At 39.1% G+C, this 27257-nt stretch overlaps 1 protein-coding gene and 4 non-coding genes across 6 annotated transcripts; 1 reads left to right on the top strand and 4 right to left on the bottom strand.

Annotated features, from left to right (window-relative positions):
• Positions 1–111: 111 nt before the first annotated feature.
• trnap-cgg lies at positions 112–183 on the bottom strand. The gene has a single exon. It is a non-coding gene; the product is annotated as a tRNA-Pro (tRNA).
• A 314-nt stretch (positions 184–497) lies between these two features.
• trnap-agg lies at positions 498–569 on the bottom strand. Its single transcript has one exon. It is a non-coding gene; the product is annotated as a tRNA-Pro (tRNA).
• An 841-nt stretch (positions 570–1410) lies between these two features.
• Positions 1411–1482, bottom strand: trnap-agg. Its single transcript has one exon. It is a non-coding gene; the product is annotated as a tRNA-Pro (tRNA).
• An 841-nt stretch (positions 1483–2323) lies between these two features.
• Positions 2324–2395, bottom strand: trnap-agg. The gene has a single exon. It is a non-coding gene; the product is annotated as a tRNA-Pro (tRNA).
• Positions 2396–4441: 2046 nt separating this feature from the next.
• trpv1 (transient receptor potential cation channel, subfamily V, member 1) lies at positions 4442–26938 on the top strand. 2 transcript variants are annotated; one of them, XM_041802256.1, is made up of 16 exons: positions 4442–4767; positions 7624–7854; positions 8021–8178; positions 11780–11932; positions 12009–12146; positions 15989–16287; positions 16451–16627; positions 18360–18518; positions 18603–18698; positions 18794–18864; positions 20992–21157; positions 21250–21316; positions 21809–22146; positions 22229–22350; positions 23644–23762; positions 23865–26938. In XM_041802256.1, the coding sequence occupies exons 2-16, from the start codon at positions 7646–7648 to the stop codon at positions 23957–23959; spliced, it is 2367 nt and encodes a 788-aa protein (XP_041658190.1). In that variant the 5' UTR covers positions 4442–4767; positions 7624–7645; the 3' UTR covers positions 23960–26938. The 2 variants fall into 2 exon arrangements, with proteins under 2 accessions (XP_041658190.1, XP_041658191.1); XM_041802257.1 differs by lacking the exons at positions 4442–4767; positions 7624–7854 and having other exon boundaries at positions 8058–8178; positions 11785–11932.
• The last annotated feature ends 319 nt before the right edge of the window (positions 26939–27257 follow it).

The raw sequence follows: 27257 nt of genomic DNA on the forward strand, positions 1-27257 counted from the left end.
AAACACCAGCATTGGCAGATGGAAGAGTCTTGAGCAGACATAGCAATGTTGGCCTCATCAGCAAGGACCTTGTAAAGAGCAACACCTGATAGAACCACATGTCAGGATTTTGGGCTTGTCCGGGATTTGAACCCGGGACCTCTTGCACCCGAAGCAAGAATCATACCCCTAGACCAACGAGCCACAAATTCTTGTATTCTAGGACACCAAAATTGCAACAAATGTCTTTTTCTTTTTAGTGATATAGTTTTTGGATGACATCTAGGGGACATTCACAAAGTCAAAAGCTACGACTGGTTCCTTATATGCACTTCCAAGGCGGTCTAAAATGCTTCTGGTTGGTCTTAATTTGACGCTGACTAACAACCATTTGGCAAGGACTTGAATAGGTAGAAAGTGGACACAACCTTCATGACATGCCATTTACAGAAAGTTGAGCATTGGCAGATGGAGGAGTCTTGAGCAGGAATAGCCTGAAACACGTGTGTAGCGAGTTGGGGCTCGTCCGGGATTTGAACCCGGGACCTCTCGCACCCTAAGCGAGAATCATACCCCTAGACCAACGAGCCACAAAAGCTATCTTTTCAGGACCCCAAAATTGCAGAAAATCTCTTTTTTCTCCAGTCACGTAATTGTGGGATTATATAGAGAACATTCATAAGGGCAAATGCTTCCGGTTGGTCTGAATTTGACGCTGACTAACAACCATATGGCCAGGAATTGAACAGGTAGAGAGCTTGAGTGTGGACACTCAAGAGAACCATACCGCTAGACCAACAAGCCAAGAAACCTTGGTTTTCAGGACACCAGAATTGCAACACATCTCTTTTTTGGCCAGGAACATATGGCTAGGATTTGAACAGGTAAAGAGCTTGAGTATGGACACACAACCTTTATGATGTGCCATTCAAAGAAATACCAGCATTGGCAGATGGAAGAGTCTTGAGCAGACATAGCAATGTTGGCCTCATCAGCAAGGACCTTGTAAAGAGCAACACCTGATAGAACCACATGTCAGGATTTTGGGCTTGTCTGGGATTTGAACGCAGGACCTCTTCGCCCCGAAGCAAGAATCATACCCCTAGACCAATGAGCCACAAATTCTTGTATTCTAGGACACCAAAATTGCAACAAATGTCTTTTTCTTTTTAGTGATATAGTTTTTGGATGACATCTAGGGGACATTCACAAAGTCAAAAGCTACAAGTGGTTCCTTATATGCACTTCCAAGGCGGTCTAAAATGCTTCCGGTTGGTCTTAATTTGACGCTGACTAACAACCATTTGGCAAGGACTTGAACAGGTAGAGAGTGGACACAACCTTCATGACATGCCATTTACAGAAAGTTGAGCATCGGCAGATGGAGGAGCCTTGAGCAGGAATAGCCTGAAACACGTGTGTAGCGAGCTGGGGCTCGTCTGGGATTTGAACCCGGGACCTCTCGCACCCTAAGTGAGAATCATACCCCTAGACCAACGAGCCACAAAAGCTATCTTTTCAGGACCCCAAAATTGCAGAAAATCTCTTTTTTCTCCAGTCACGTAATTGTGGGATTATATAGAGAACATTCATAAGGGCAAATGCTTCCGGTTGGTCTGAATTTGACGCTGACTAACAACCATATGGCCAGGAATTGAACAGGTAGAGAGCTTGAGTGTGGACACTCAAGAGAACCATACCGCTAGACCAACAAGCCAAGAAACCTTGGTTTTCAGGACACCAGAATTGCAACACATCTCTTTTTTGGCCAGGAACATATGGCTAGGATTTGAACAGGTAAAGAGCTTGAGTATGGACACACAACCTTTATGATGTGCCATTCAAAGAAACACCAGCATTGGCAGATGGAAGAGTCTTGAGCAGACATAGCAATGTTGGCCTCATCAGCAAGGACCTTGTAAAGAGCAACACCTGATAGAACCACATGTCAGGATTTTGGGCTCGTCCGGGATTTGAACCCAGGACCTCTTCGCCCTGAAGCAAGAATCATACCCCTAGACCAATGAGCCACAAATTCTTGTATTCTAGGACACCAAAATTGCAACAAATGTCTTTTTCTTTTTAGTCATATAGTTTTTGGATGACATCTAGGGGACATTCACAAAGTCAAAAGCTACGACTGGTTCCTTATATGCACTTCCAAGGCGGTCTAAAATGCTTCCGGTTGGTCTTAATTTGACGCTGACTAACAACCATTTGGCAAGGACTTGAATAGGTAGAGAGTGGACACAACCTTCATGACATGCCATTTACAGAAAGTTGAGCATTGGCAGATGGAGGAGTCTTGAGCAGGAATAGCCTGAAACACGTGTGTAGTGAGCTGGGGCTCGTCCGGGATTTGAACCCGGGACCTCTCGCACCCTAAGTGAGAATCATACCCCTAGACCAACGAGCCACAAAAGCCATATTTTCAGGACCCCAAAATTGGAGAACATCTCTTTTTTCTCCAGTCACGTAATTGTGGGATTATATAGAGAACATTAATAAGGGCAATTGCTAGGAATGGTTCCTTAAATGCATTTTCAAGACAGTCTAAAATGCATCAAGTTGGTGTTCCACATAAGTCCTGATTAACAGGCATATGGCCAGGAATTGAACAGGTAGAGAGCTTGAGTGTGGACACTCAAGACAACCATACCGCTAGACCAACAAGCCAAGAAACCTTGGTTTTCAGGACCCCAGAATTGCAACACATCTCTTTTTTGGCCAGGAACATATGGCTAGGATTTGAACAGGTAAAGAGCTTGAGTATGGACACACAACCTTTATGATGTGCCATTCAAAGAAACACCAGCATTGGCAGATGGAAGAGTCTTGAGCAGACATAGCAATGTTGGCCTCATCAGCAAGGACCTTGTAAAGAGCAACACCTGATAGAACCACATGTCAGGATTTTGGGCTTGTCCGGGATTTGAACCCGGGACCTCTTCCACCCGAAGCAAGAATCATACCCCTAGACCAACGAGCCACAAATTCTTGTATTCTAGGACACCAAAATTGCAACAAATGTCTTTTTTTTTTTAGTCATATAGTTTTTGGATGACATCTAGGGAACATTCACAAAGTCAAAAGCTACAAGTGGTTCCTTATATGCACTTCCAAGGCGGTCTAAAATGCTTCCGGTTGGTCTTAATTTGACGCTGACTAACAACCATTTGGCAAGGACTTGAACAGGTAGAGAGTGGACACAACCTTCATGACATGCCATTTACAGAAACTCCAGTCTCGGCAGATGGAGGAGTCTTGAGCAGGCATAGCCTGAAACACGTGTGTAGGGAGATGGGGCTCGTCTGGGATTTGCACCCGGGACCTCTTGCACCCTAAGCGAGAATCATACCCCTAGACCAACGAGCCACAAAAGCCATATTTTCACGACCCCAGAATTGCAGAAAATCTCTTTTTTCTCCAGTCACGTAATTGTGGGATTATATAGAGAACATTCATAAGGGCAATTGCTAGGAATGGTTCCTTAAATGCATTTTCAAGACAGTCTAAAATGCACTAAGTTGGTGTTCCACATAAGTCCTGATTAACAGGCATATGGCCAGGAATTGAACAGGTAGAGAGCTTGAGTGTGGACACTCAAGAGAACCATACTGCTAGACCAACAAGACAACACAAATACAATCCTGTGAACATTCACTAATGGAGAGATGTCAGAGTGAAGACTACTGCCTGTGACGGAGCGCTGCCTGAGCAGTTGGGAATTCAGTGTCTTATTGCAGGAAACCCCAAGAGTACTCATATATTATGGTGCAACTTAACACAACTTTTTGCACTGATTTTTGTATTGTATGAAGAGTACTATCTGGCAGACATAAACAATATAACTGCACAGCTGTCTGCATCGTATCAAAGATAATGCTGCAGTTGTGATAGTCACAGTCTTTATTCTTCTGTTAAAAATTGTGAACATCCTGTGCCAACAGTCACCAGCTTTCTATGCTCACCCTTCAAGTCCTCAAAAGAAAAAAAGGAAGTGATCTGAAGAAATGAAATCTCATGAGCACAGCTCTGCAGCTCACACTGGTAGGCTATTCAACCACAAAGTCAGTCACAGGACCACAGCTACACACACACACACACACACACAAACACAGACATTCAGTTAAATGAGACTAAGAAGAGGCAGCAAAGACAGACAGGAAGCATATCAGCAATAACATGGACTAAAAAAAGAAGGTTCGCTAAAGAGAAATTAAACACAAGTGCAGACACTCCTGTGTGAGAAGTTACACCTAAGAGGGCGAGTCATTCATTTAGCTTTAATACACTTTAGGTTTATTTTCTAACGTGGATCTGGTCTTTTTATGGGGACTTTCTTTAGATGTTTTTTCTGTGGTTTACTACGCTTTGACTTTTCTTGTCGACACGCTGGCTGGAAGTGATCTCTCTGATGGCCTTAAAATGAAACATATTTGTGTTATGTCAAATAATTTACTGGTTCCACACTGCACATGAGGATTCCTCTGTGGTATTTTTGCTGTCTTGGCTTGAGCACAGATGGTCAATCCAGCATCCTTTTAAGCACTCAGGGCTCCATAATGTGCTCTGATATTCTCCAGGGCGTGTCACTTTATCTCCCCTTAGCTTGTTCCGGATAATCTCACCTCCTTTGCATTTGACGAGTAACTCAGGACGCTGCAGAAGAAGAGCATCTCTGCCGGACACGGGTCTTTACTATTTTTTTATTTATTCTTTTACTTGAGGATCAGATTTAGTATCAAACAACACATCAACAAATCTGGAGCAGAAGACATCCTTCTGGTGAGTCAAATGTGGATTCCTTTGTTTACTAGTTACAAATCAATTACAAAATAAACCAAACCTTTGCAGTGTTAATAGGGAAAAATTATCCTCTTTGAATATAGTAGTGTTGCACATTTTTATTACTTGGTGTGATGTTTTTGATTTTACATTTTTGAACATACAGTCATGCAAACTCTTTATTTTTGCTGTCAAGAATAATGTGAAGAGGAAACATCTTTGTTGATAACTGTATGTCTGAGTGGGAGTAATGTAAAACAAACATGTCTTATTGTAGGTCATTAGGAATCAATAGTCCTGTAAATAATACAGCAGCACATATTGACGTAGTATGGAGGATGCCGCTCCTGCACACAAAGATGACTTAAAATACTCTTCTACTTTAGTCAACCAAGATTTTTATTTGGATGTGACAGCTACATTTTAGTCAAAACAGCACACTGGGAAATTGAACTGATCTAAAATTAACGCGTTTGCACTTCCGTTTTTCCATCCTTTGTCTCTTTCTGAGCTGTTTATCACTCGTGATGATCATTCAGGGTTTCCACTGCGTCATTTTAGTTCCCAATTTCCAGGACACAATGAGGAAGAAGACGGCAACAAAGTTGAGGTTCTGTTACCCCAAACATGTCTTAAGATCACGCAATGCTTTATTTTTCATTGGTTTATTTGCATATTCTTTTTCAATTTTCTGTTTCTGTCTTTTACACACTGTAGTGTAACCAATAGGATTTTCTGCAGGGAAATGTTGCATGTTTTGCTGTCATGGATTTCTTCTTCTAAATACAGAGCTTTGTGAGTCACTGAGGGGGAAATATCACATGTCTGAAAATATGTCTGCAGGGCCATTAAAGGCCCAAGAGGTGATCCCCTGTGGTAAACATATTTTAAACCATGCTCATACAAACTCACAGATAATAAAGTTGTAATTTTTTAAAGCTAGAAACGATGAGAAAATGATTTTTGTGCAGTTTTTATGACTAAATCAATACGCATAAATTAATCTTTGGAGATCTGACAACAACTTAGATATGACCACCAATGTCATATCCACTGTCTAACCGTTTTATCAAGTAAAATACACAGCAAAATTGACAGTGTTAATGCATGTATAGAGTTAAATTTAATGCTATGAAAGAGTCCTTTAGGATCACCTGAAGTCACAGACAGGAACTCTAACTCTGTGGATATCTTTGCCCATGGTGCAAATGTATCTCAGCTTAAAAACAACAATCCACCAGAAACACGAGCAAAAGAACTAATACTGGTGGATCACCATTATCTCATCACTCCAACACAGAAGACCACTTCACTCAGAAGGGATCTGTAACTACTCTTTGGGAGTTAAACTCAGAAATGTTTAATCCTGAGATATCAATACTCGAAGTTATGCTGTGTACAACAGCTGTTTCGTGATGTGATGTGTAATCATTCTCTCGAAATGTGTAAAAAGGTGTAAAAAGTACAAGAGTATTTTACTCAAGTAAAAGTACAGTAACTGCCTAGAACCTACTTAAACAGAAATAAAAAGTAATCAAAGAAGTACAAGTACTTGAGAAAAACTACTCAGTGACAGTAATTTGAGTACATTTATTTAGTTACTCTCCATCCCTGGCAAAGAACCCTCTTGGTTTCCCTGTGGTAGACAATAGAGACCTCTAGGCCTTGGTTCTCAACTTCTGGGTCAGGGCTGAAACGAGGATTACAAAGCAAATTTCAGTGGGTTTCATATGTGAGTGTGGGAAAAAAGTATGTACAAAAGTCTATAATGTGCTTTTATTTTGAAAAATATGTCTCCATGCTTTTTCCCCATTACATCTTTCATTTCATCTCAAGCCAAAACTTTCGACGTTTAACTTTTGGTATCATAACCCTACCCTTAACCTTTACCCTAACCAAAAGATTAATCTGGTTATTAATTTGAAAGTTTTAGTGTGTATTTCTGTCCTGACAGAGGTGGTGTCTCACTGTAACAGCCTGCAACAGGGGACGTCTGAGAATTGTGGTCTGCAGCCAGACTGTCTTGACATCAGTGCTGGCATATTGAAACAGTGAATAGGCTGATAACCTTAAAATACATGCAGTGAATACAAATTAATGAGTTATAAGGAACTAAGACTGCACCAATGATGAGCATATATTTTCATGCTGGCCAAGGCAAGAGGCATTCTGCTTTTAGGATGTCTGTTTATCTACCCGTCCATCCAGGCCATTCTTGTGAACGTGATATCTCATGAACACTTTGACAGATTTTCTTTAAACTTTGCAACAATGTTCACCCTGACTCTGGGATAAACTGATTAGATTTGAGAAGTCACTGATGAAACTTAAAGAACACTGGGTCTCATGTTTATCTCTTGGCTTGTGAATTGGATATCTCAAGAATGCATAAAGGCCGTGGCCAACCATTTTCCATTGAGCCCCCTTATTTGTGTCAAAGAAAATTTGTGTGAAAGAGTCAATACTAACCATTTTTTTTTGTCTAAATGAAAACAAAATAGCCATAAACACAAATGTCCTTACCCAAAAATTATTGTATGAGTTATCTTAGGAACTGTACCTTGATTTTAGTTAGTATGTGCAAATCTAATCTTAATAACCTCAGAGCTGATGGAGGCTTGCATCCCCCAAAATCTCTCATGCCCCCTTTGAAGGGTCCCTAAAAGGTTTTGTCTCCATGTCCTGATGTACTTTTGGGATTTTGTCACATTTTAATGTTGTGTCATATTTTTCCTATTGAAATGTGACCTATTTAGATCCTTCACCTCACACAGTCTGCACTTTTAGCCCTCAAATGGACTCCTGTGGATCTGTAGGTTGTCTGATTGATGCGACTCATGCTGTATGTCTCTGCAGACAACCGGACAAAGGGGTGAAGATGAAGAAGTCAGAGATGTTCGGCTTTGAGCTGGAGGCAGACGACAGGACGGAGGAAGAGAAGGCGAGACAAAAAGCAGAGAAGAAAGAAGGAGTAGCCTCTGCCTTGGGTTTTGGCGGGGAGGCACCAAAAGCTCCGATGGACACTGATTACCAAGAGGAAATGGAACAGACCAAACCTCAAATCAGATTCAACCTCAACTTTGACAAGTGAGCCTCTCCAGCCACACACTCAAAGACTTGTGCTGTGTCTAATGCTCATTACAGCACAGCTTCTGTGTGATATCATCCCCACACAGAGATTTATGTGGAGAGTGAAGCTGTGTGACCTTTTTGATCCTTCACTGAAGCATCGTCTTACGTTTTGTGTTCACAGAAAGATTCGAGGAAAGGCTGACAACGGCGGGAAGAGAGACAGTAAGACGTTTAATATCGACAGACTGTTTGAAGCTGCAGCCAGCGGAGACGTCAGACAGCTGGATGGACTGTATCTTTACCTGCACCAGAACTTGAAGAAACTCTCCGACTCTTTGTGTGAGTGTCAAACCCACAGTGCAACATCTGCAAGACTGTAAAATACTATAGAAACAAGCAGTTCTTGGACTATATTAAAAAAGAGTATGTTTGAGGTGCCATTAGGGAAGGGTCTCATAGAGTTGACAAAAAAACTCCAGGACAATCTCCTGTATGCTTATTTAAATTGTTAAAAGTTTTTTTTTCTAGTCTGCTGCACGATCTGCAGTAAACTGTTAATATGTGCGTTAACTCCATCTTCAGTGTCAATTCAAGTTATCAAAGGGGAATCATTGTAGTGTGGTTTTATGTTTCACCAACATCCCAACATTAAGTTTGGTTTTATCTCAAAGGCAGCAGGTGGGACAAGAAAAGATGTTGAAAACTGGCTTCAGTTGGAGAATGATAAAACTGTAGATCATCATGTCTCCACTTGAGAAACAAAGGAAGGAGTTAAAATCCACAGTGTGCCAATTTTAACTGTAAAAATAAGCCTGTTTATGACCTGACATGTCAGATAGACTGTTTCATATATATCCATTGCATTAATACATTTCATATTCATCTGGGAAACCTCCCATACAAAGTGTTTGGGAAGGGCAGGAGTTTTCAAAAAATTCCCAGAAGGTGATTGGACGAATGTTCTACCAGTCACATTCATGACAGGCCAATCACAGCAGCATGACAAAATGAGATTGTAGGCATGCACAGTTGTACCGGAGTTCTGTTGGCAGGCACTGTTAAAAGTTTATGAACAGTGGAGATTGTTGGTGGATAAAACAGAAGGCCGGTTTGGAGAAGTGCAAAACATCTTCTCTGCCAGGAAAGGCCTATAGTGTGGTTCTATGCTCCTCTTTCAATACAGAAATGCTGTCCAGATCTGATAGAAACTTACATATGAGCTGATAGCTTCACTGGCAGTAGTCATGGCTACCAGCCTGCAATACAACTGAAGCGAGAGACACACCTCACAACAATTGTGCTGATCGTGAGGCTGACTCTCTCCTTCCAACCAAAGTCAGTAAAGGTCAGATTATTAGATGGTTCTTTAGATTATCTTGCCAGATTATCCTGTAGTGTGTACAGAGTAGATTTTTCCTTCTCTGACCTAAACAGAGGCATGCCAACTTGAGCAAATACTAAACATGTTCAATATCTACAACCAGAAATCCTGTTGTGTACAGTGATCACTGAGGACAGCAGAGCAGACATGAGCAGAACGGTTGTGCAAACCAGAGTAACAGCCAATCAGGAAGCAAGCTGACTAAAGGAGGAACTAAAATAAAAACACAGCCATGGCAACGGCAGTAAACAAACAGAAGCAGAAAGTTGGATTGATGTCAAAAATGAAGGGGTAACTTGTTGATTTGTGGCAACAAAACCCGTCTTTAACAGTGTCTGATGTCAAACAGACCACAGAAAAACTGAAAAGGGACAGAGCTAGACCGAAATTGCTTTAAGAGTTTTGAGCGGCGAGACTAGACCATGACTCTGGTAGTGTGCAGAACAGAATCTATTAGTCTACTGCTGAGTTGATCCTTCTGTACTACACCACACGATACCAACAAAACAGGAAAATCATTAATAATTTGTCAACAAGTGTGGGGCCTCTTACCTTGAAAAATATCGGTTATGATTTTTAAAATCTTTATGTTCAATTCAAGCAGGTTTGGAGAAGAATTAAAACATCCTTCTGTCATGACCAGCTTTCAGTGCTGTTTTTTGCACTTTTTTAATCATGGAATTTGGCCCAGTTCTGATAAAACTCACGCTATACTAGAGCTACATCCAAGCTATCGTTAAACTGGAGGCAGTCAGCTCATTCTCCTTAAATTACGCTGATTGGAAAGGTCCGTTTTCAGACCTGGCACAATGTTTCAGGTTGGAGCTTTGCAAGATGGACCTGACTGATGGATTCAGGTCAATCAGTCTGCTTGCATTTTAGCCTGTTTAAAATGTGGCAAAAATATATTTTTGTTTCTTTGTAAAATAGCGGCAGGGATGAATTTTCTTGTTTATTTGCTTAGAGTGTTGCTTAAATAGGGGACTGGCTGAGGAGAGTGACAGGTGATTTATGTTGAAGCTGTTCTCTAAAAGCCTCCCTCCTCAGCCTTGTTTGCCTGTCCAACTTGAAATTAAGCTCAAAAGAAGATTTCCAACATGGCAACCATCATCATTCGGCCTCCTCAATGGTTGAATTCTCTGAAAATACAAACAGCCTATGAAAAGAGCTGTCAGCATTAATTTATTACTTGCAGTATGATTTAGGTCTCTGATTAGTGCATTGATTTTTTTTTAACTCCATATTTTATTATCACTTTTTGTGCAGTTCAAAAGTTTTCTCTTCTGCTCTTAAGAGACCTGACAAAACTTGAGTTTTCACAAATCCTGGATCATGATGTTTTTATTTTGGTAGACTTAATTCACATTGATTGTGTGAAAATCTCAATGGAAGTGGTAAAAAAGTCTGGCTCACACTGCTGAAGCGCGTGTAAGAGCTGCAGTATATTATATACATTTAGAACTGAGACACATCAGATGAATGTCAATACTGCAGGGATAAGAGAAGTAATAGCCTTTACAACCTCAACATGAATGCCACATGGAAAAGTAAGTATTAAGTTAATAAGTAAGGAAAAGAAAGAAAAATGTACCCCTGTTCTCAGACTGTACTGTCTTGGCATGACTGGCCGATGTTCAAAGCTAGACAGCCAGCTAACAACTTGAAATCCTCTAAGAATTGCAAAGTGTAACTTTTTTTGTCATTTATTGAAGAATACTTCTTAATGGTTTATCTTTTTCTTGTAAAACTGAAAAAAGCACACATATCACAATGCATTTAGAATAACAAACATAGAAAATAAGGCACAGTAAAAAAAAAAAAAACATAATTAGCAACTCAAAATGCTTTGTCATGCTGCTAGCTTACAGCTCTGCTAGCTAAAACCCTGCTAACTACAAATATACAGCCAAAAAAATGAAACACAAACTTAAACATGACCCTCTGCCTCTATTTCTATTATAAAGCATAAAAAGTACCATACTCACAGATAAATAGTGTCCAAGGCAAAAATGTAAATGACAATCCTGCAGGTGGTGAATCAACTGCTGTCTGCACTTGTAGGCATCACATGGTAGTTAGCTAGCACATGGTCACTGGTCTCTTTTCAACCAGGAGGGGGCAGTGTAATGATTTTAACTGACTTTACAAAGGACAGAACATGCTCATTCATAGCATATATCAAATCGACAACTGCCAACCAAATATTGATGTACATTTTATTTCAAAGTTGTCATTTTCATTAATTAAGTGCCCCTTTTATTCTGTTTGAAGTTAGAATGACAGAGATGTAGCAGTCTCCTGAATTTTCAACAAGGTTCAGTTAGTTTAGCAAAGAAACAGCCAGTAAAGAGGAGATTTGTTTAAGTTTTCAATATTAACTTAAACAAAACTGCACCAAATGAACCCCTCAGAGATCAACTTGAAAGCCACCTTTGACTTTAACTGTTAACAGACTCGATTTATCAAAGGAGTTGATTTGGTACTTTTACTGATATTTTCAGACACTTCTGCTTGAGTAAAGACCGTTTGTTCCCTTGTCACTTTTATTCACATCTGCAGATCAGTCGTACGGTAAAACGGCCCTGATGAAGGCTCTGCTGCACCTCAGAGATGGTAAGAACGAGACAGTGGAGCTGATGATCGACATATCAGAGAAGATAGGAGACATTGGAGAGTTTGTGAACGCAGCCTACACTAACAGCTACTATAAAGGTAAAGTTTGGAAGAAGCGATGTGGTTGGAAGAATGAACTTTTTAAACAAATGCGTTCTTAAATCTGTGTTATCAGGTCAGACAGCTCTGCATATAGCCATCGAGAGGAGAAGTCTCTCCTATGTGAAGCTGCTGGTCAGTAAAGGAGCAGACGTCCATGCAAAGGCCTCTGGGATATTCTTCCAACCACATGACGGACCTAACTTCTACTTTGGTGAGTTCATGCTGCTTCTCCTATTAGTGAGAACCTTTTGGGAAAAGATTGCTATGGTAAGATTATTATTTGCAGCTAAGTAATTATATATTTTTTAATGCACATTTAAGGAGAATACAAAGGACAAGGCTTAAAAATGTGTGTCTGCATAAGGTTAAAAATCAAAGGTTCTTTTTCTTGTCTTTCTGCATATGTTGGCATTTAAAAAATAAAGGTCTGTTAGGTCCAGCAGCGTACAATTAAGTGCAAGAGACCAGTGCAGGATATCAGAGACATAATGATTGACTATAGATCAGTTTTTTACTCGATTATGAATGAAAAGCAAGCAAGGCCACTTAAGCACCCAGACTCTTCTACTTCTATATATTTCACTGAAATATGCAAGGCCATCCCTGAAAGAGACGTCTGGATGGAAACATATATTCCTGTAAGACCTTTATGTACTTTTCAACATCAATGGTGCCTTTCCAGATGTGTAAGCTACCCACACCCTAGACACTAATGCAACCCCATAGCATCAGAGATGCAGGCTTTCTGACTGATAACAAGCTGGATGGTCCCTCTCCTCACAGGACCATGGTCCATGTCCATGGTCTCCAAAAGAGTTTCAAAATTGGATTAATCTGACCACAGAACAGTTTTCCATTTTGCTTCAGTAAATTTTAAATGAGCTTTGGCCCAGAGTAGATGGCAGTGTTTCTGGATCCTCTTCATTTGTGCGTGCATTTGTGGGTAACATGATGAGCTGTGCTGACAGAAAACAGTTTCTGGAAGTGTTCCTGAGCCCATGCAGAGATTTCTAGTTCAGAATCATGCCTGTTTTTTATGCAGTGCCAAAGGATTACAAGAATTCAATATTGATCATCACACTTGTCTCATGCACAGAGATTTTTTCTGATATTATTTTCAGTAGATGGTAGGAACATAAAAGTCTTCATAATTTTACATTGAGGAACATTTTCTAGATACTTTTTTTCCACAATTTTTTGACTCAGTTTTTCATAAATTGGTGATCCTCTGCCCACCTTCAAGGGCCTAATATGTTGTAAAATGCTCCATTAAAAGTTCATTAGTAGCTCTCACTAGCTTTTTGTTGTCCTGTCCCTACTTTTTTGGGATGTGTTGCTGCCATCAAATTCAAAATGAGCCAATGATTTTCATGAAATGTTTAAATCTGATATCATCTGATATGTTGTTTATGTTCTATTGTGAATTAAATATGGGTTAATGGGATGTGTAAAACATTACAATCTGATTTTATTTACATTTTACACAGTGCCCCAACTTTTTTGAAATTGGGGTTTTTAAATCTAAATGAATTTAATTGATGGTATACTAAAACAGTTATGATTGCTATATTTTTTTCAAAAATGACTTGCTTTCAAAGGTTTTCATGTTTGCTCAAATGATGATAAATGCTCCTCCTGTTGTGTGTTAGTTAAAATGACAGTTCAGGTTTCAACTCTCCCTCTACTGCTGAGAGAATTAATGTCAAACACCGCCCCCCTGTGTGTAAGTAACAGTCTAACAGCATATTTATAGAGGGAACTTGAAGTTCAGGTCTAGAGGTTCAGAGAATCTTAAAAACTTTTGTGATTAAAACCAAATATTTTACACAGGTAAAGACAACAAAAGATGTATTTATCAACATGTTTAACTTATGCTGGTGATGAAAAGTCCCAAGGAGTGCTCTTACATGTTTAGTCGTAGATTGTTTAAGAGTTCATTTAAAATCCCCCACAGATTGTTAAGAATATTGATTGTAAATCTGGGCCTTAGCCTAACTTAGGAAGGTCCAGAGACATGCCTCCTAGATACTACTTATCAGAGAGTTATATGGACTTTTTTCAAACAATTTTAAATACAAATAGAATGCCAACAAATCCACACATCATTTGAGCAAAAAGTGCCAACATAATCTTTCAATACCTCTCAAAGTGTCCTAATCCTTTTAAAACCAACACAAAAAGTATCATTAATTTCCACCTATGCCTCCAAAAAGGGCTGAAACTATTTATTTGTAGTGATATGGCAAAGGTAGAGGAATTAAGTATAAAAGTATGATTGGGACTTGAGGAACACAAAAAACAAGATGTTTAGTTCCAGATATTGATTAATGATGAAAAGGCTTAAACGTTCACATTTAGTACAGTGTAAAGTGGTACTAATTACAACTGGATTTTGTTAATTTGGCTGGAATTACAATGAAATTTCCATATTGTGGCCTGAAAGGTTCACTTATTTGTTATCGTCTGTTTCTCTTTGTGTTTATCCATCAGACCTTCAGCAGAACAATTTGATTTGGGGTTTCTGAGATTACATTTGGGGCTAAAGCCCCGTAAGCCACCCCCTCACTCCGCCTATAGTCTATATAACAGGAGAAGAGATATAAAAGAAAATACTGTTTGCCAAAACAACTAAACTGTAAATACATTCTGAATAAACTAAAGCACCGCGACACCCAACGGGATAAATGGATGGATGGATAAACTAAAGCAACTCATGTTGAAGTACATGGCAAATGTTTTTTTTTTGTTAACACAAATTCATCTCATCTTATCCTGTGATAATCAGTCAGCTGAATTTTTAACGCAGCCCTGACATGAACTTTAAAAACTTTAAATAAAGTTGTCTGATGTATTCGATAAAAACCCTTCTGGTCATGTGGGTGTAAGTTCACTTGTTTTAAACATGAGTAGAGTTCATGATGCATTATTTGCCACAAAATCTGATAATTTGACTTTTATTCACTGTATTCACACCATTTTTATCTGATATCAGGCCCAGGGTGAAAAATTCAGACCTCATCACAAGAATAACTTTATTTAATTCAAAGTCAGTTCATTCAAATACAGAGAAATGTCAACAGAGTATTTTCACACATTCTTAGTGAACTTTTTTTTGCAAAGCATGGATAAATTAAAACAGTATACACAGGACTGCCTTTACATATATAACTGAAAAAGACACAGAGGGCAGACAGGCTGAAAACCAAATAACAGGCATACAGGCACTCCTTGTTCATCATAAAGGGAGCCAGTTGAGGTGGTTAAGGCATTTGATCAGGGTGCCTCCTTGGCACCATCTCTGGAGGTCTTCTGAGTATTTCGACCTGGGAGACATTAGGGTAGGACCAGAACCCACTGGAGAGATTATATATCACAACTGGCCGGGTAATGCCTTGGAATCCCAAGGCATTACCCGGAGGAGTTGAAAAATGTTGGTGAGGAGAGGGATGTCTGGGTTAACTTGATAAGCCTGCTGCCACTATGACTCAGCCCTGGATGAATGAAATAAGTGGATGGATGATGATGGATGAATGGATGGATTGATGATGAATGGATGGATGATGGATGGATGGATATAGAAGGATGGTTGGGTGATGGGTGGATGGATGATGATGGATGGATGGATGGATGGAGTGCTGAAACTTAGGCTACCAGCACCCTGTAGCAAAAATTTTAAACATGATTTGAGGATATTTTTGAGAGCATACTGCTTTCATTCCAGTTGCCATTTCACAGCTGTAGGAAGTATGAAACACCTAAATGTTCCTCCCGTGTTATCACAGATTGGACTCATTGATTGGCTTTGAACAAGCTTAGGTATAGAGGAATGTTTTCCCTTTCCATGGGTGAATGTGATTTGTAGTTTGCACGCAACTATCAGGCAGAAAACAGTAAGTGATGAATTTTTCTCAAACTGCTCTCAAAGGTCTGCTGTAAAAGGTCATACATGTACTTGATGGATTGGATGCTAACCTTCAGACAAAGGTGCACTTAAATCAGCTTTACAGACAAAAATCTATTGATGAACTGAGTCTTTCTGTTTCCTGTCCTCAGGTGAGCTGCCTCTGTCTCTGGCAGCCTGCACCAACCAGCCTGACATGGTCAATTTCCTCATGGTGAATGAGCACATGCGAGCTGACGCTAAGATGACTGACTCTCATGGAAACACAGTCCTGCACGCTCTGATAGTAGTGGCTGATAACTCCAAAGAAAACACAGAGTTCATCACCAGCATGTACGACCATATCCTCAAAACCGCTGCCAGCCTGCACCCGAAGCTGAAGCTGGAGGAAATCGAGAACAAGAAGGGGCTGACACCTCTAAAGATGGCTGCCAAGACAGGAAAGATAGGGGTAAACTTTCCACACTTTTTTAGGTTAAAGCCTTATCTGGATCGGTGTGAACCAGTATCAAAAGAAAGAAGTCTGTGGGGAAAAGCAATTTAACTATGGACAACTCTTTGTGTTGTACTGAGTGGATGAATCAATCTTTCTTTGGCTTTTCTTTTGTTTGCAGATTTTCTCACACATTTTGAAAAGGGAATTCCAAGAGACTCACACCAAACACTTGTCCAGAAAATTCACAGAGTGGGTTTACGGGCCAGTCACCTCCTCCCTGTATGACCTGGCCTCGGTGGACTCCTGTGAGGGAAACTCAGTGGTGGAGATACTCGTCTACGGCAGTGAAATTCCTGTGAGTACCAACATCATGACTCCAATAAGAGCAAACTTTATCTGTTCTCATTACCACATGCAAAACAGTGGCCAACATTTATCTGGCTTCACATTAAAGTTGAAAAGGCTCAATTGCTTTATCAGCCCCAATTCCAAAAAAAGTTTGGACAATGTCTAAAATGTAAATAAAAACAGAATGCAATGATTTGCAAATCTCATAAACCCATATTTTATTCATAAATAATTTAAACAACATATCACAAGTCAAAACTGAGACATTTCATGGTTTCGTAGTAAACATAATCTAACTTGAATTTGACGACAGCAACACCTATCAAAAAAGTAGGTACAGAGACACAAAAGGCTGGAAAGGAAGTGGTACATCGCCAAACAGCTGGAGGAGCAATTTCCATAACTTAATTGAGTCTTCTGAGGAAATATCGCAGAATATTGAGAGAGTTGTTACAACCATATCAATGACGTTAACTCACCTGGGCACAGAGAAAGACAACTACTAGAGCACAACTGAGCAGAGAACGGACCATACTTTCTTTAGTCTATGGGATGGACAGAGCAGCTTCAAAGGAGCTCCCTGAAAGACAGAGACCTCTAATAGATTAGTTTTTCATAAATGCATGTTAGTATGAGGGCATTGGCTGTTGTATTGACGGATCTATTTTCAGGCGTGCGTAGAGCTTAAATGAGCCTTAAATGGTGTAATATTTACAAAAGCTGCCTTTTTAACAAATGCTATAAAAGTTTTCTTGTTACAATAACATTACAGATTTTTAGCTGAAGTAGTTGATTGCTACTGTGACCTGATAGCTAGCATTTTGGTAGTTTCTGCTCTCTAGCTAGGGCCAGCATTTTAGTAGTTTTAGCTTACTAACTAAAGTATTGTGACAGTTTTTGTTGTATGTGTACATAAGTCACAAAATCTAGCCCAGTTGTTTTTGCTCACAATAGATGTTAAAGGTTTCTTGCAAAACTATTTCTTAATTTTTTTTTTTAAGTTGTTAACATTAGCCATTGTTTAGCTAACAATTATGTGGCTGTAGCCTGAAAACAGAGTTTTGAACATAATATTTCTGCTCTCCATCAATACAGAGGAATTAAAATGATTGTAATTGTCAAATCTTAATATGGCCTACCAACTTAAATACCCTTTAATGAAGCTCAGTGTTAGTTCATGAAGGACAAAGTAAACTACGCCCAGCTGTGATCAGCTAACTGCCTGCTGATCCCTTATCGTCTCCCAGCTCCCATAGCCAATCACAGCTCTTTCTCTCAACACAGCAGTCCATTTTAATATGACATACTTTTCACTGTTCCCTGCTTGCATTAATACTGATTCAGCACCATGATGCTGCTGGCAAAACTTAACCTCCTCCACCCCAGCCTCCTCCTTTATAGCATAAAGCTTGTTTCATCCTCATATTGAGATTCATGCTACTATTCATTCATTGCTTTTGAACTACTTTTGTTGTATTCAGTACTCATTGTCATAAATGTATCCATCCATATGGGGGGTTTCTCGCTATGCACTCCCTGTAAAGTCAAAGCATGCTGCTTCTTTTTGCAGAGCCTTCTCCACAAACTGAAATTGTACATCCATTTTGTTGTAAAATGGTAAACTGTATGGCGAGAGTGTGCCTGCCTAAATTATTATTCAACAGCGTTTTCTTCCACTTGGAGTGTGAATTTAGATGAACAGCTATTTGACTGGACAATTATCCCTCCTGTCTTCTCAGAACCGTCATGAGATGCTCCAGATAGAGCCTCTGAGCCAGCTGCTGGAGTGGAAATGGAAGAGATTTGCTGGTGGGATGTTTTTTTTCAACCTCCTGGTCTACGTCCTGTACCTGATGATCTTCACTTTGGTAGCTTACAATAAGAAACCTGGTAAACAGGTGAGATAGATACTAAACACAGTGGGTCTTATTCCCAGTCAGATGTTTTTCTGATGTTTCTTGTGTTTCTTCTCCGCCCCACAGCTGCCTTTCCCCATGAAAAATACCATCAGGGATTACCTGTATGTTTCTGGCCAGCTAGTGACAGCTGTGGCAAACATCTATTTCTTTATCATAGGGGTAAGTAGTTGCTCTTTCTTTTACAAAACAAAACACACATCCAGACCTTATGGGAACTTTGATCGCTATTATATTTGTCTGTTTTTAATCTATAGTTAATAGACATGGGGAGGAAGAGGCCGAAGCTGGCAACTTTACTGGTTGATGGATATTATGAGATTCTGTTGTAAGTATTGACATTATTTTATAGATATCACTGCGACATAAGTTGCCATCCCAAAAAATCAAGGGACTTAACGTTTTTTTCACCAACACCCTTAATAATCAAATCCTTATCTTGCATTTAAAGATCTACTTTATGTTAAACTACAGAACTGTTCTATTGTCCGCATACAAAGATGACAACATGTCTCTACTTTCTCACATTGTACAAATGTGATGTCAAAATACCTCCTAGGGAAAGTGCATATTTGGTATTTGAAGACATTTATATTGGTCTGAAGCAGATACTCAGGGGTAACAAAGTTGATTTACTTGTGTTAGTTCCATGTTTCCTCTAGTTGTTCCTCCTCTGCTCTACTAAACAGCAGAAAGTTTCTTAAAGTTTCTAAAAGAAACCTTGGACAGGCTTTTACCACTGTGAGCTTTCTTATACTATTTGAGTAACAGTAAATAGATTAATGTGTGCAAATGTGCATATGAGATGAGTAGGGGTGTGATGAGATCTCATTGCCACGAGATCTCGCGAGATCAAAACGTCACGAGATTTCTCATTGAGGAAAAATCCGTCTTGCGAGATCAATGTTGTGCAGACACAAGGAGCAGCAGCTCTCCTTACAGAAAATAATACAAAACTGGAAATTATAAAAGATCATAAAGATGCCCTGGGCACTTTAAAATCATTGGTTAGACAGCTAATGAAGAAACTGAGCTAAACCATGACCCATTCAGTCACCGCTCCAACCCCCACCCCCTCCTCCGCGTGTGCTTCTCGGGACCGCACATGATCCACCAATGCATACTAAGTTCATCATAACAGTCCAGAATGATGAAACGCTGCTGCTGGAAACGTGTGCAGTCTCTCTAGAATAAAGCGTTAAATTAGTTTGTGGATGCGCGCAGACTCGCTCATAGTGCCGGTGTCTGTGATTTTGTAACTTTGTTTCCGCATTGCTTTGTCATGTCCCCTTCTCATCTCACCGTCTGTCAGTCACTCATCCATCAGCTGTTGGCTATATCATCATCAATAAGAAGCTTAACATGAGTAGCGTGACGGGCCTTTGTATAAGCTACTACAGCAGTAAACTTAGCAAAAAAAAACCCTCTCTTTCGGCGCCATAGAGTCCATTGTTAGCTGAAAAAAACGCATTTATAGCCCCATTTAAATGCACCCTGCTTGTTGTCTGACAGTACACAGAGCAGAGACACACACTCGCTCACCAGTGCACACACATTTACACAAATGCTCATCCATGCATCATGTCCAAGACTGTCAAAGCTCATATGAACAAAACGCTCACAAGACGATCAGATAATCTATTTCTCTACATTACAGCAAACATGTTATTCATAGAAATATTTCTTTTAAGTGTTTTAAATATGGATGTGTTTAAAGAGGATGACAAATAGTTCAATTTTACTGATGCAGCTCTTGATATCTCAGTCTGTTGTAAACAGTGTTTAAAGTACTCTCAAAATAATCTAAATGCTTTTTTATTGTTGTAATTGTGACAATGGGTGTACAGTGTAGTAAAATAAAGATATGGTAGACTATTGGAATGAAAGGTCTGATTTGTAGAGCATTAAAATGAACAGTTTGAGTCAGAGTTACACAAGACAAACTGTGTAAGCACTGATAGCCTATCCAATACAAGAGGAGTTAGTTTAAAGATTTCTGAATATACCTGAATGCTTTGCAGTTATGACTTACAGCTGTATAAAGGACATATTATCCACTCATCTATTCTTTTCCCAAAAAGAAAAAAAAACAAGTGTAAAATCTCATCTCGTCTCGTCTTGTGATATAAGAGTCTCGTCACACCCCTAGAGGTGATACATTTTACTGCAGTGAACTTTCCTATGGTATTTGAGTGATGGTTAAAAGATTAATAAGTGCAAATATGCATATGAGGTGAGGTGTTTTACCACAGTGAGCCTCTCACAGTATTTGAGTACCAGTAAATACATTGTGTGCAAATGTTCATATGAGGTGAGGCATTTTAATGCAGTGAGCTTTCCTACAGTGTTTGAGTAACAGTAAATTGATTAATATGTGCAAATATGCATATGGGCTCTTGGCTTTACTGTGCATTGTTGCATTCATAATCCTAACTTTGCTTCTTTTGTCTAATAGTCTGGTGCAGGGCGTTCTCTTCCTTATCGCAGCCAGTCTGTATCTGTTTGGGAGGAAGGAGTACCTCAGCTTCCTGGTTCTGTGTCTGGCTTTCAGCTGGGTCAACCTGCTCTACTTCTCCAGAGGAGACAAACACATGGGCGTCTACAGTGTCATGATACAGAAGGTGGACAGTCTACACAAATCAGTCTTCACCACAGTGAACATCAGAGACGATAATCTGATCAATAAAAGCTTTTGTTTTCTTTTCTCTTGAAGATGATCCTCAGTGATATCCTACGCTTTCTCTTTGTCTACGTTGTCTTCCTCTTTGGGTTTTCAGCAGGTATTTCTTATCTGTGAATAAACAAGCATAGCAGATGTTATTCAAAAACACACATGCCACTTCTGGAAAGAGACAATATAATAAACAGTGTGTTGTAGCTTTGCTTTTATAGCTTTTATAAGTAGAACCATCGGCAAGTGTGTACATTTTTACTTCTGTTGCTGATGTTCCTTTTAAAGGGATAGTTCTGGTCTTTAGACGTGGTTGTATGAGAAATTTAATAAAAGAGTCAAAAATGGCCCAGAGATGGAAAAATTGGGTGGAAACAGTAATGAAAAGGGGTTAAAAATAGAATAAGGGATTTGGACATCAAAACCCAATAATAGTTTGACACATTTTTCAGCTCCAAAAGGAGGTAACTGTTAGGCACCAGTTCTACTGATCCTGATTCGACTCTAACTGCTCATGAGTTTCCCATACAATCCCACCTTGACAAATCTGAATTGTATGGAGGATAAGCAAGATGTAATTTGCCCCTTATTTCTGTCACAGCTGTGGTCAGTCTGCTCAGAAGTCCTGATGAGACAGCCACCAACACCACTGCAGTTCAGAAGAAAGGCCGCATCTATTCTCACCTTGATGAAGATGAGCAGTGTGTGACAGCGAACTTCACAAGCATCTCCTACACCACGCTACAGCTCTTCAAGTTCACCATCGGCATGGGCGACATGGAGTTCATCCAGGAGTACCAGTACATAGAGGTCTTCTACATTCTCCTCATCATCTACATCATCCTCACCTACATCCTGCTGCTCAACATGCTCATCGCCCTCATGAACCGCACCGTAGAAAAGACAACCATGGAGAGCGCCAGCATCTGGAAGCTGCAGGTAAGTCATCCAGGAGGGGGTAAATGTTGGGGAGTAAGTTTCTGTTTTTGTGGTTTGATGACCTGCTGTTGATTGTTTTCAGAGAGCCATCACCATCCTGGACATGGAGAAGAGGCTGCCCTGGTGCATGAAGAAGGAGCTTCGATGTGGAGTAGAGAAAAACCTTGGTGGTGTTCTTGGAGATGATCGTCGCCGATGTTTCAGGTTTGCTTCCTTTAATTAGGTGACAGTAAGAATCTAACTGTTTAAAGTTTAAGTTACAATGTGCCTCACAAAAGCAGTGAATTTCACAGACAGGTTGTAGAATGACCATCAATCTACAGTTTGATGAAAACAATCAAGGTACCAAAACAAACAGCTGAATTGGGTTAATAACACTTGAATTTGGATTGAAAAGCACTATCTCTTTTTAATTTTTAATACCACGATATAAAACCGTTACCATCAAGGGCAAAAAATATTCCATGATATGATTTTTAGGCCATATTGCCCAGGCCTAGTTTCAGTTAACTAAAATGATTTTTGAATTTTTACTTAAAAAATGTACCCCAAAATGTCATCAAATACTTCTCAAATGTTTCAGTGCAACTTTTTCAAAAACTTTAAACACACAGAGAAAATTCTATCTTAATAAAATTTAATAAATCCCCCAAAATCTCAAAGCAAGTCCCTCTAAATTTTCAAAGAAAATTCAAAAATTGTACTGTGAAAAAGACGGAAAATTCCCACAAACCTCCTAACAAAGTCACCATAAATGTCCCAAAAATCACAAAATTTCAAAGGACATCCTCTTCTCCCAACTGAAATCAAATTCCCTCAATCAACAAATATATTTCCCAAGACTCCTTGTAAATACATTAAAATTTCAAACCAAATTCCCTCCAATAAACCTAGATAAAATTTCCAAAAATTGCAAAAACATTTTCCAAATTTGCATTAAAATGTCCAAAAATTTCCCAAATATTAAAAAAAATCCCCATGAAAATACCAAAAAATCCATAGCAAAAAAGACTTCCAATAAAACTCTCCAAAAGACACAAATATTTCCCCACATTTCCATGAAAATACTTGGGAATTTCCAAACTATATTATCTAAAACATCCATAAAAATTCATGAAAATTTTGATAAAAATTCTCCCAGTATTTGAAGTAAATTACCTCAATGGACATTCCAGTCAATTATTTCAGATTTTCTGATGGTAGAAATTATTAGTGTGTTGAAGGAGGGCCAGAATGTAATGTCCTCATTTGTGCATGCAGGGTCTTAAGAGATTAAGGAGGAAAAAATCATTCCAACTCTACATAGTGAGCTGCAAATGAAGATCTAGAAATGTTATTTTAAAACAGAAACAAAGATTTTACAGAAGCTGGAGCTGTGTGAGCAGCACATTGATGCTCGCTGTCCTGTGTTCTTCACTAATTTGCCTCCTCTGACAGCTGAGTGATGTGTCACACAGACACTCAGTAATTGGAGCATGTGTCCTCTTGTCTTCACAGAGTGGAGGAAGTCAACTGGAACAAATGGAACATCAACCTGTGCAAAATCAATGAGGATCCGGGGTACTGGGATCGGGCTCAGCAGCCGGGCTCAGAGAGTCCACACAGACTACCCCGAGGTGATGAAACATGAACACAGAGTCACAGTTTTTAAATTAGGAGAGTTTTCTCTGTATCATAGAACTATTACATGTTGAAATCATTTTCTCATCTGTCCACAGGGAGGAGCTTGAGAGGCTTCTTTTCAGATGGAAGCCGGCGGTGGAGGACGCACCTGTCCACAGAGACGGACCCTCTGAGCAGCACGGCAGTCTAAAACACCAGAGAGTGTCTCACACTGGCTGCAGACTGGAGCAACGAGGCATTCAAATCAAGTTTTTAGTTTCAAATCTTAGAGTTAAGTTACTGCCACATTTTTACAACTGACAATTTAAATGTCAGCTGAATTTTAATTTTATCTTTGAGGTAATATATCAGGGAGATATTTCAGATTTTTGTCCATCTGATGGACATAATGCTGCAAAAGTGCTGATTTTTTCTAAGCTAAAAAGCTGCATCAGGTGCTGCTTGATTGCTGAGCTAATCATGCATTAAAAAAACTCTTACATTTAATCCAAAGGTTTCTGCACATGCTGTTCTCCCTCCAACTAAACAGGAAACACATCCTCTCTGCACAAAGGCCATCACCTGCCGCCACCTCTGGCATCCTTCATGGAGAAGTGGTGATCACCAAGATACTGATCCTTTTCCCCGCTGTGTGCCCTTTATACCAGTCCCATTTTCATCACAGCCAGACAAGCTAAACCCTCTGCAGCCTGATAGTCCTGCAGGTTTCACAGCTTGCTTTGTCGACCCTACTTCCTGTTTTTATTTGTCAGAGGGAAGCTTGAATAAATGACATGAAATGAACACCTTCTGCTCTGCCTGAAACAGTTAAAGATTAGGGGAGAGTGGGGGCAGTTAGAACAAATCTCTATCATCATATTACAAACCTGATAAGTTGTTCCATAAATGCACTCCAGGTGTTCAGTCATACAGTATCTCTTTTTTCTTTTTTTTTAAAGATCCTCACTCTCTGAATGAAAAGGAACTTGAAAAAACTGAATATGTAAATAGAAGTCTGACCATAATTGAAGTTAAAAATACAACTTTAATGTTAATAAATGAATATGATGTCAAGACCAAGACGTCTGCCCTGTACCTTATGCTCTGCGCACGTTTGGTTAGCCAAGGTAAAGCCAAAATTATCAGACACCTCAAAAACTTTTGAGTAGTAAGCTATTAAAATAACCATTATGACTGCGTAAAACATTAAAGCATCTATTTTACAATACAGGCTCATTTATGCTCCCTTAATGGATGAAAATGGATGTTCCTTTTAAACAATACTACTTTCACTGCTGACAGACCTCTACAGCTCCTTGGTTGTGTCCTCTGCCCAGTGTGTCTGAGATACCATGATGTATATGTTTGTAGTTCCTAACAACTCACACAATTTTTGATATTTCTTCTGAAATTTCCAGTAATTTCTGCTATTTTCAAAGGATTCTTCCTTGTGTTTTGCTGCTCTGGCTTGTTTACTACATTGCTAAACACTGCCCCCACTACTGCTGGTGGTATTCCAATGTTGATATGGACAGAAAACGCCGAGTGGAATAAATCAAACTATAGCAATAAGGTGAAAATTTTCAAGATTGTCTGGCTGTAGACTGTTCATCTTTGACCGCCACTCTCACAGACTGTTCATCTGGGATGCTGTCTCTATCAGAACGAAAATGCCGTAATTTGCGTTTCAAATTCAATTACTTAGATTGTTCTTTTAGAAAAAAAAGTCTGTCAATTACATTAATGAAATAATCACATTGCAAACATTACAGACCATGCAGCAATTCATAAAGAAAACATCAGAGGTCTAATCTGGGATTAAATTATGATTAGACATGTTTTAGAGGCAGTTACATTGACAGTGGCTCATTTTAGCTTTGTGAGCTTTAGATAAAGCTGTTAGCTTTAGATAAAGCCAACATAGCTACCCTAGCTATGTAATAAATGTTATTACAAAAGCTAACACGAGCTTTAGCAACGTGAGCTTTAGCAATCAAAGCTAAAGCTAATGAATCTACCCCTGCTATATTAAAGGTTATTATATAAGCTAATGTGAACTTTAGCCATACAAGCTTTAGCAAACAAAGCTAAAGCTAACATAACTACCCTAGCTATGTAATATATGTTATTACATAAGTTATGTTAACTTTAGCCATATGAGCTTTAGCAAACAAAGCTAAAGCTAACATAACTACCCTAGCTGTGTAATAAACGTTATTACATAAGCTAGTGTGTGCTTTAGCAGCATGAGCTTTAGCAAACAAAGGTAATGCTAACATTACTACCCTAGCTATGTAATAAATGTTATTACATAAGCTAGTTTGTGCTTTAGCAGCATGAGCTTTAGCAAACAAAGCTAGCGCTAACATCACTACCCTAGCTATGTAATAAACGTTATCACATAAGCTAATGTGAGTGTTAGCAAACAAAGCCAAGTGTTTTTGCAGAGGGTTTGAAGACTTGTATTTATGTGATATTTTGTGTTTTATTTTTATTATAAATTTGCAAAAAAATTTAAAATTGAGTTTTCTGTTCATCATTATGGGTTACTGAGTGTAGATTAATGAGATGAAAATACATATTTTCTACTGTAGTATCAAGCTGTATGATTAACAAAATTTAAATAAAGGGTGTCTAAATACTTTCTAAATGCACTGTACTATTATCAGAACCCAAACAACTCTACCTGACAGTGCTGAAAATTTGTCCTACTCATCGAGTATTCCAAATGGAGCAAGCTTTCCATTTCTTAAAACATGCTAGGACACATGGAGATGCAGATTAGGCAGGCAGCAACACTTTTTAGCAGCTTTTCTACCTCGCTAAGTCATTAACATGCATTTGGAGAGAACAGTTGTATACTGATTAGTAAATAAAAATTGTGGAGTGATGGTTTACTTAAGATGACTCCTAAAACAAAGACAAGTGATCAGTGTGGGCTTTGCAACTCCAAGAGTGTGGATCTATACAACACTTTAAATGGTTAACATTTTAATGGGTAATTGTTTGTATTCTAGTTAATATATGACCAATAATGGTGTGTTACTGCTGTTGGTTTAAATGGTAATGCCTTAAAAAAGCTTAAAACTGTGTTTTAATAAAGAAGGTCAAACATGTACCATGATAGAAAAAGAAAATGTTTTAGACCAAAAGCAGAACTTCATTAAAGACGTTCAGTGTCACCTTTTCATCTAAATGTCACAGCTGTCTTTATGGTTGGGTGTCAGGGCTTTTCAGTAGATGTTAGATCAGACTTTTTTTCATTTCAATGAAAATATGAGCTTTGAGTCATTTCTATTTAGTCATCTTTGATCTGTATGGATAATTACTGAAGCACAAGGATGTTTATTTAAGATGTTAAGATAAATAACAGGGAAATGTGTGAGTGCTTACGGTCTCCTCTTAATGTGGCCTTATTAGGGGTCACTTCCTTGTACATTTGTAAAAATAAATACGAGAAGAGGAAGATACCAGATAGATCACCGTTTTCTTTCAGAGTCAGCTAATAA

This window comes from Cheilinus undulatus, linkage group 12 (assembly GCF_018320785.1).
Source record: "Cheilinus undulatus linkage group 12, ASM1832078v1, whole genome shotgun sequence".
NCBI classification, from domain to species: Eukaryota; Metazoa; Chordata; class Actinopteri; order Labriformes; family Labridae; genus Cheilinus; species Cheilinus undulatus.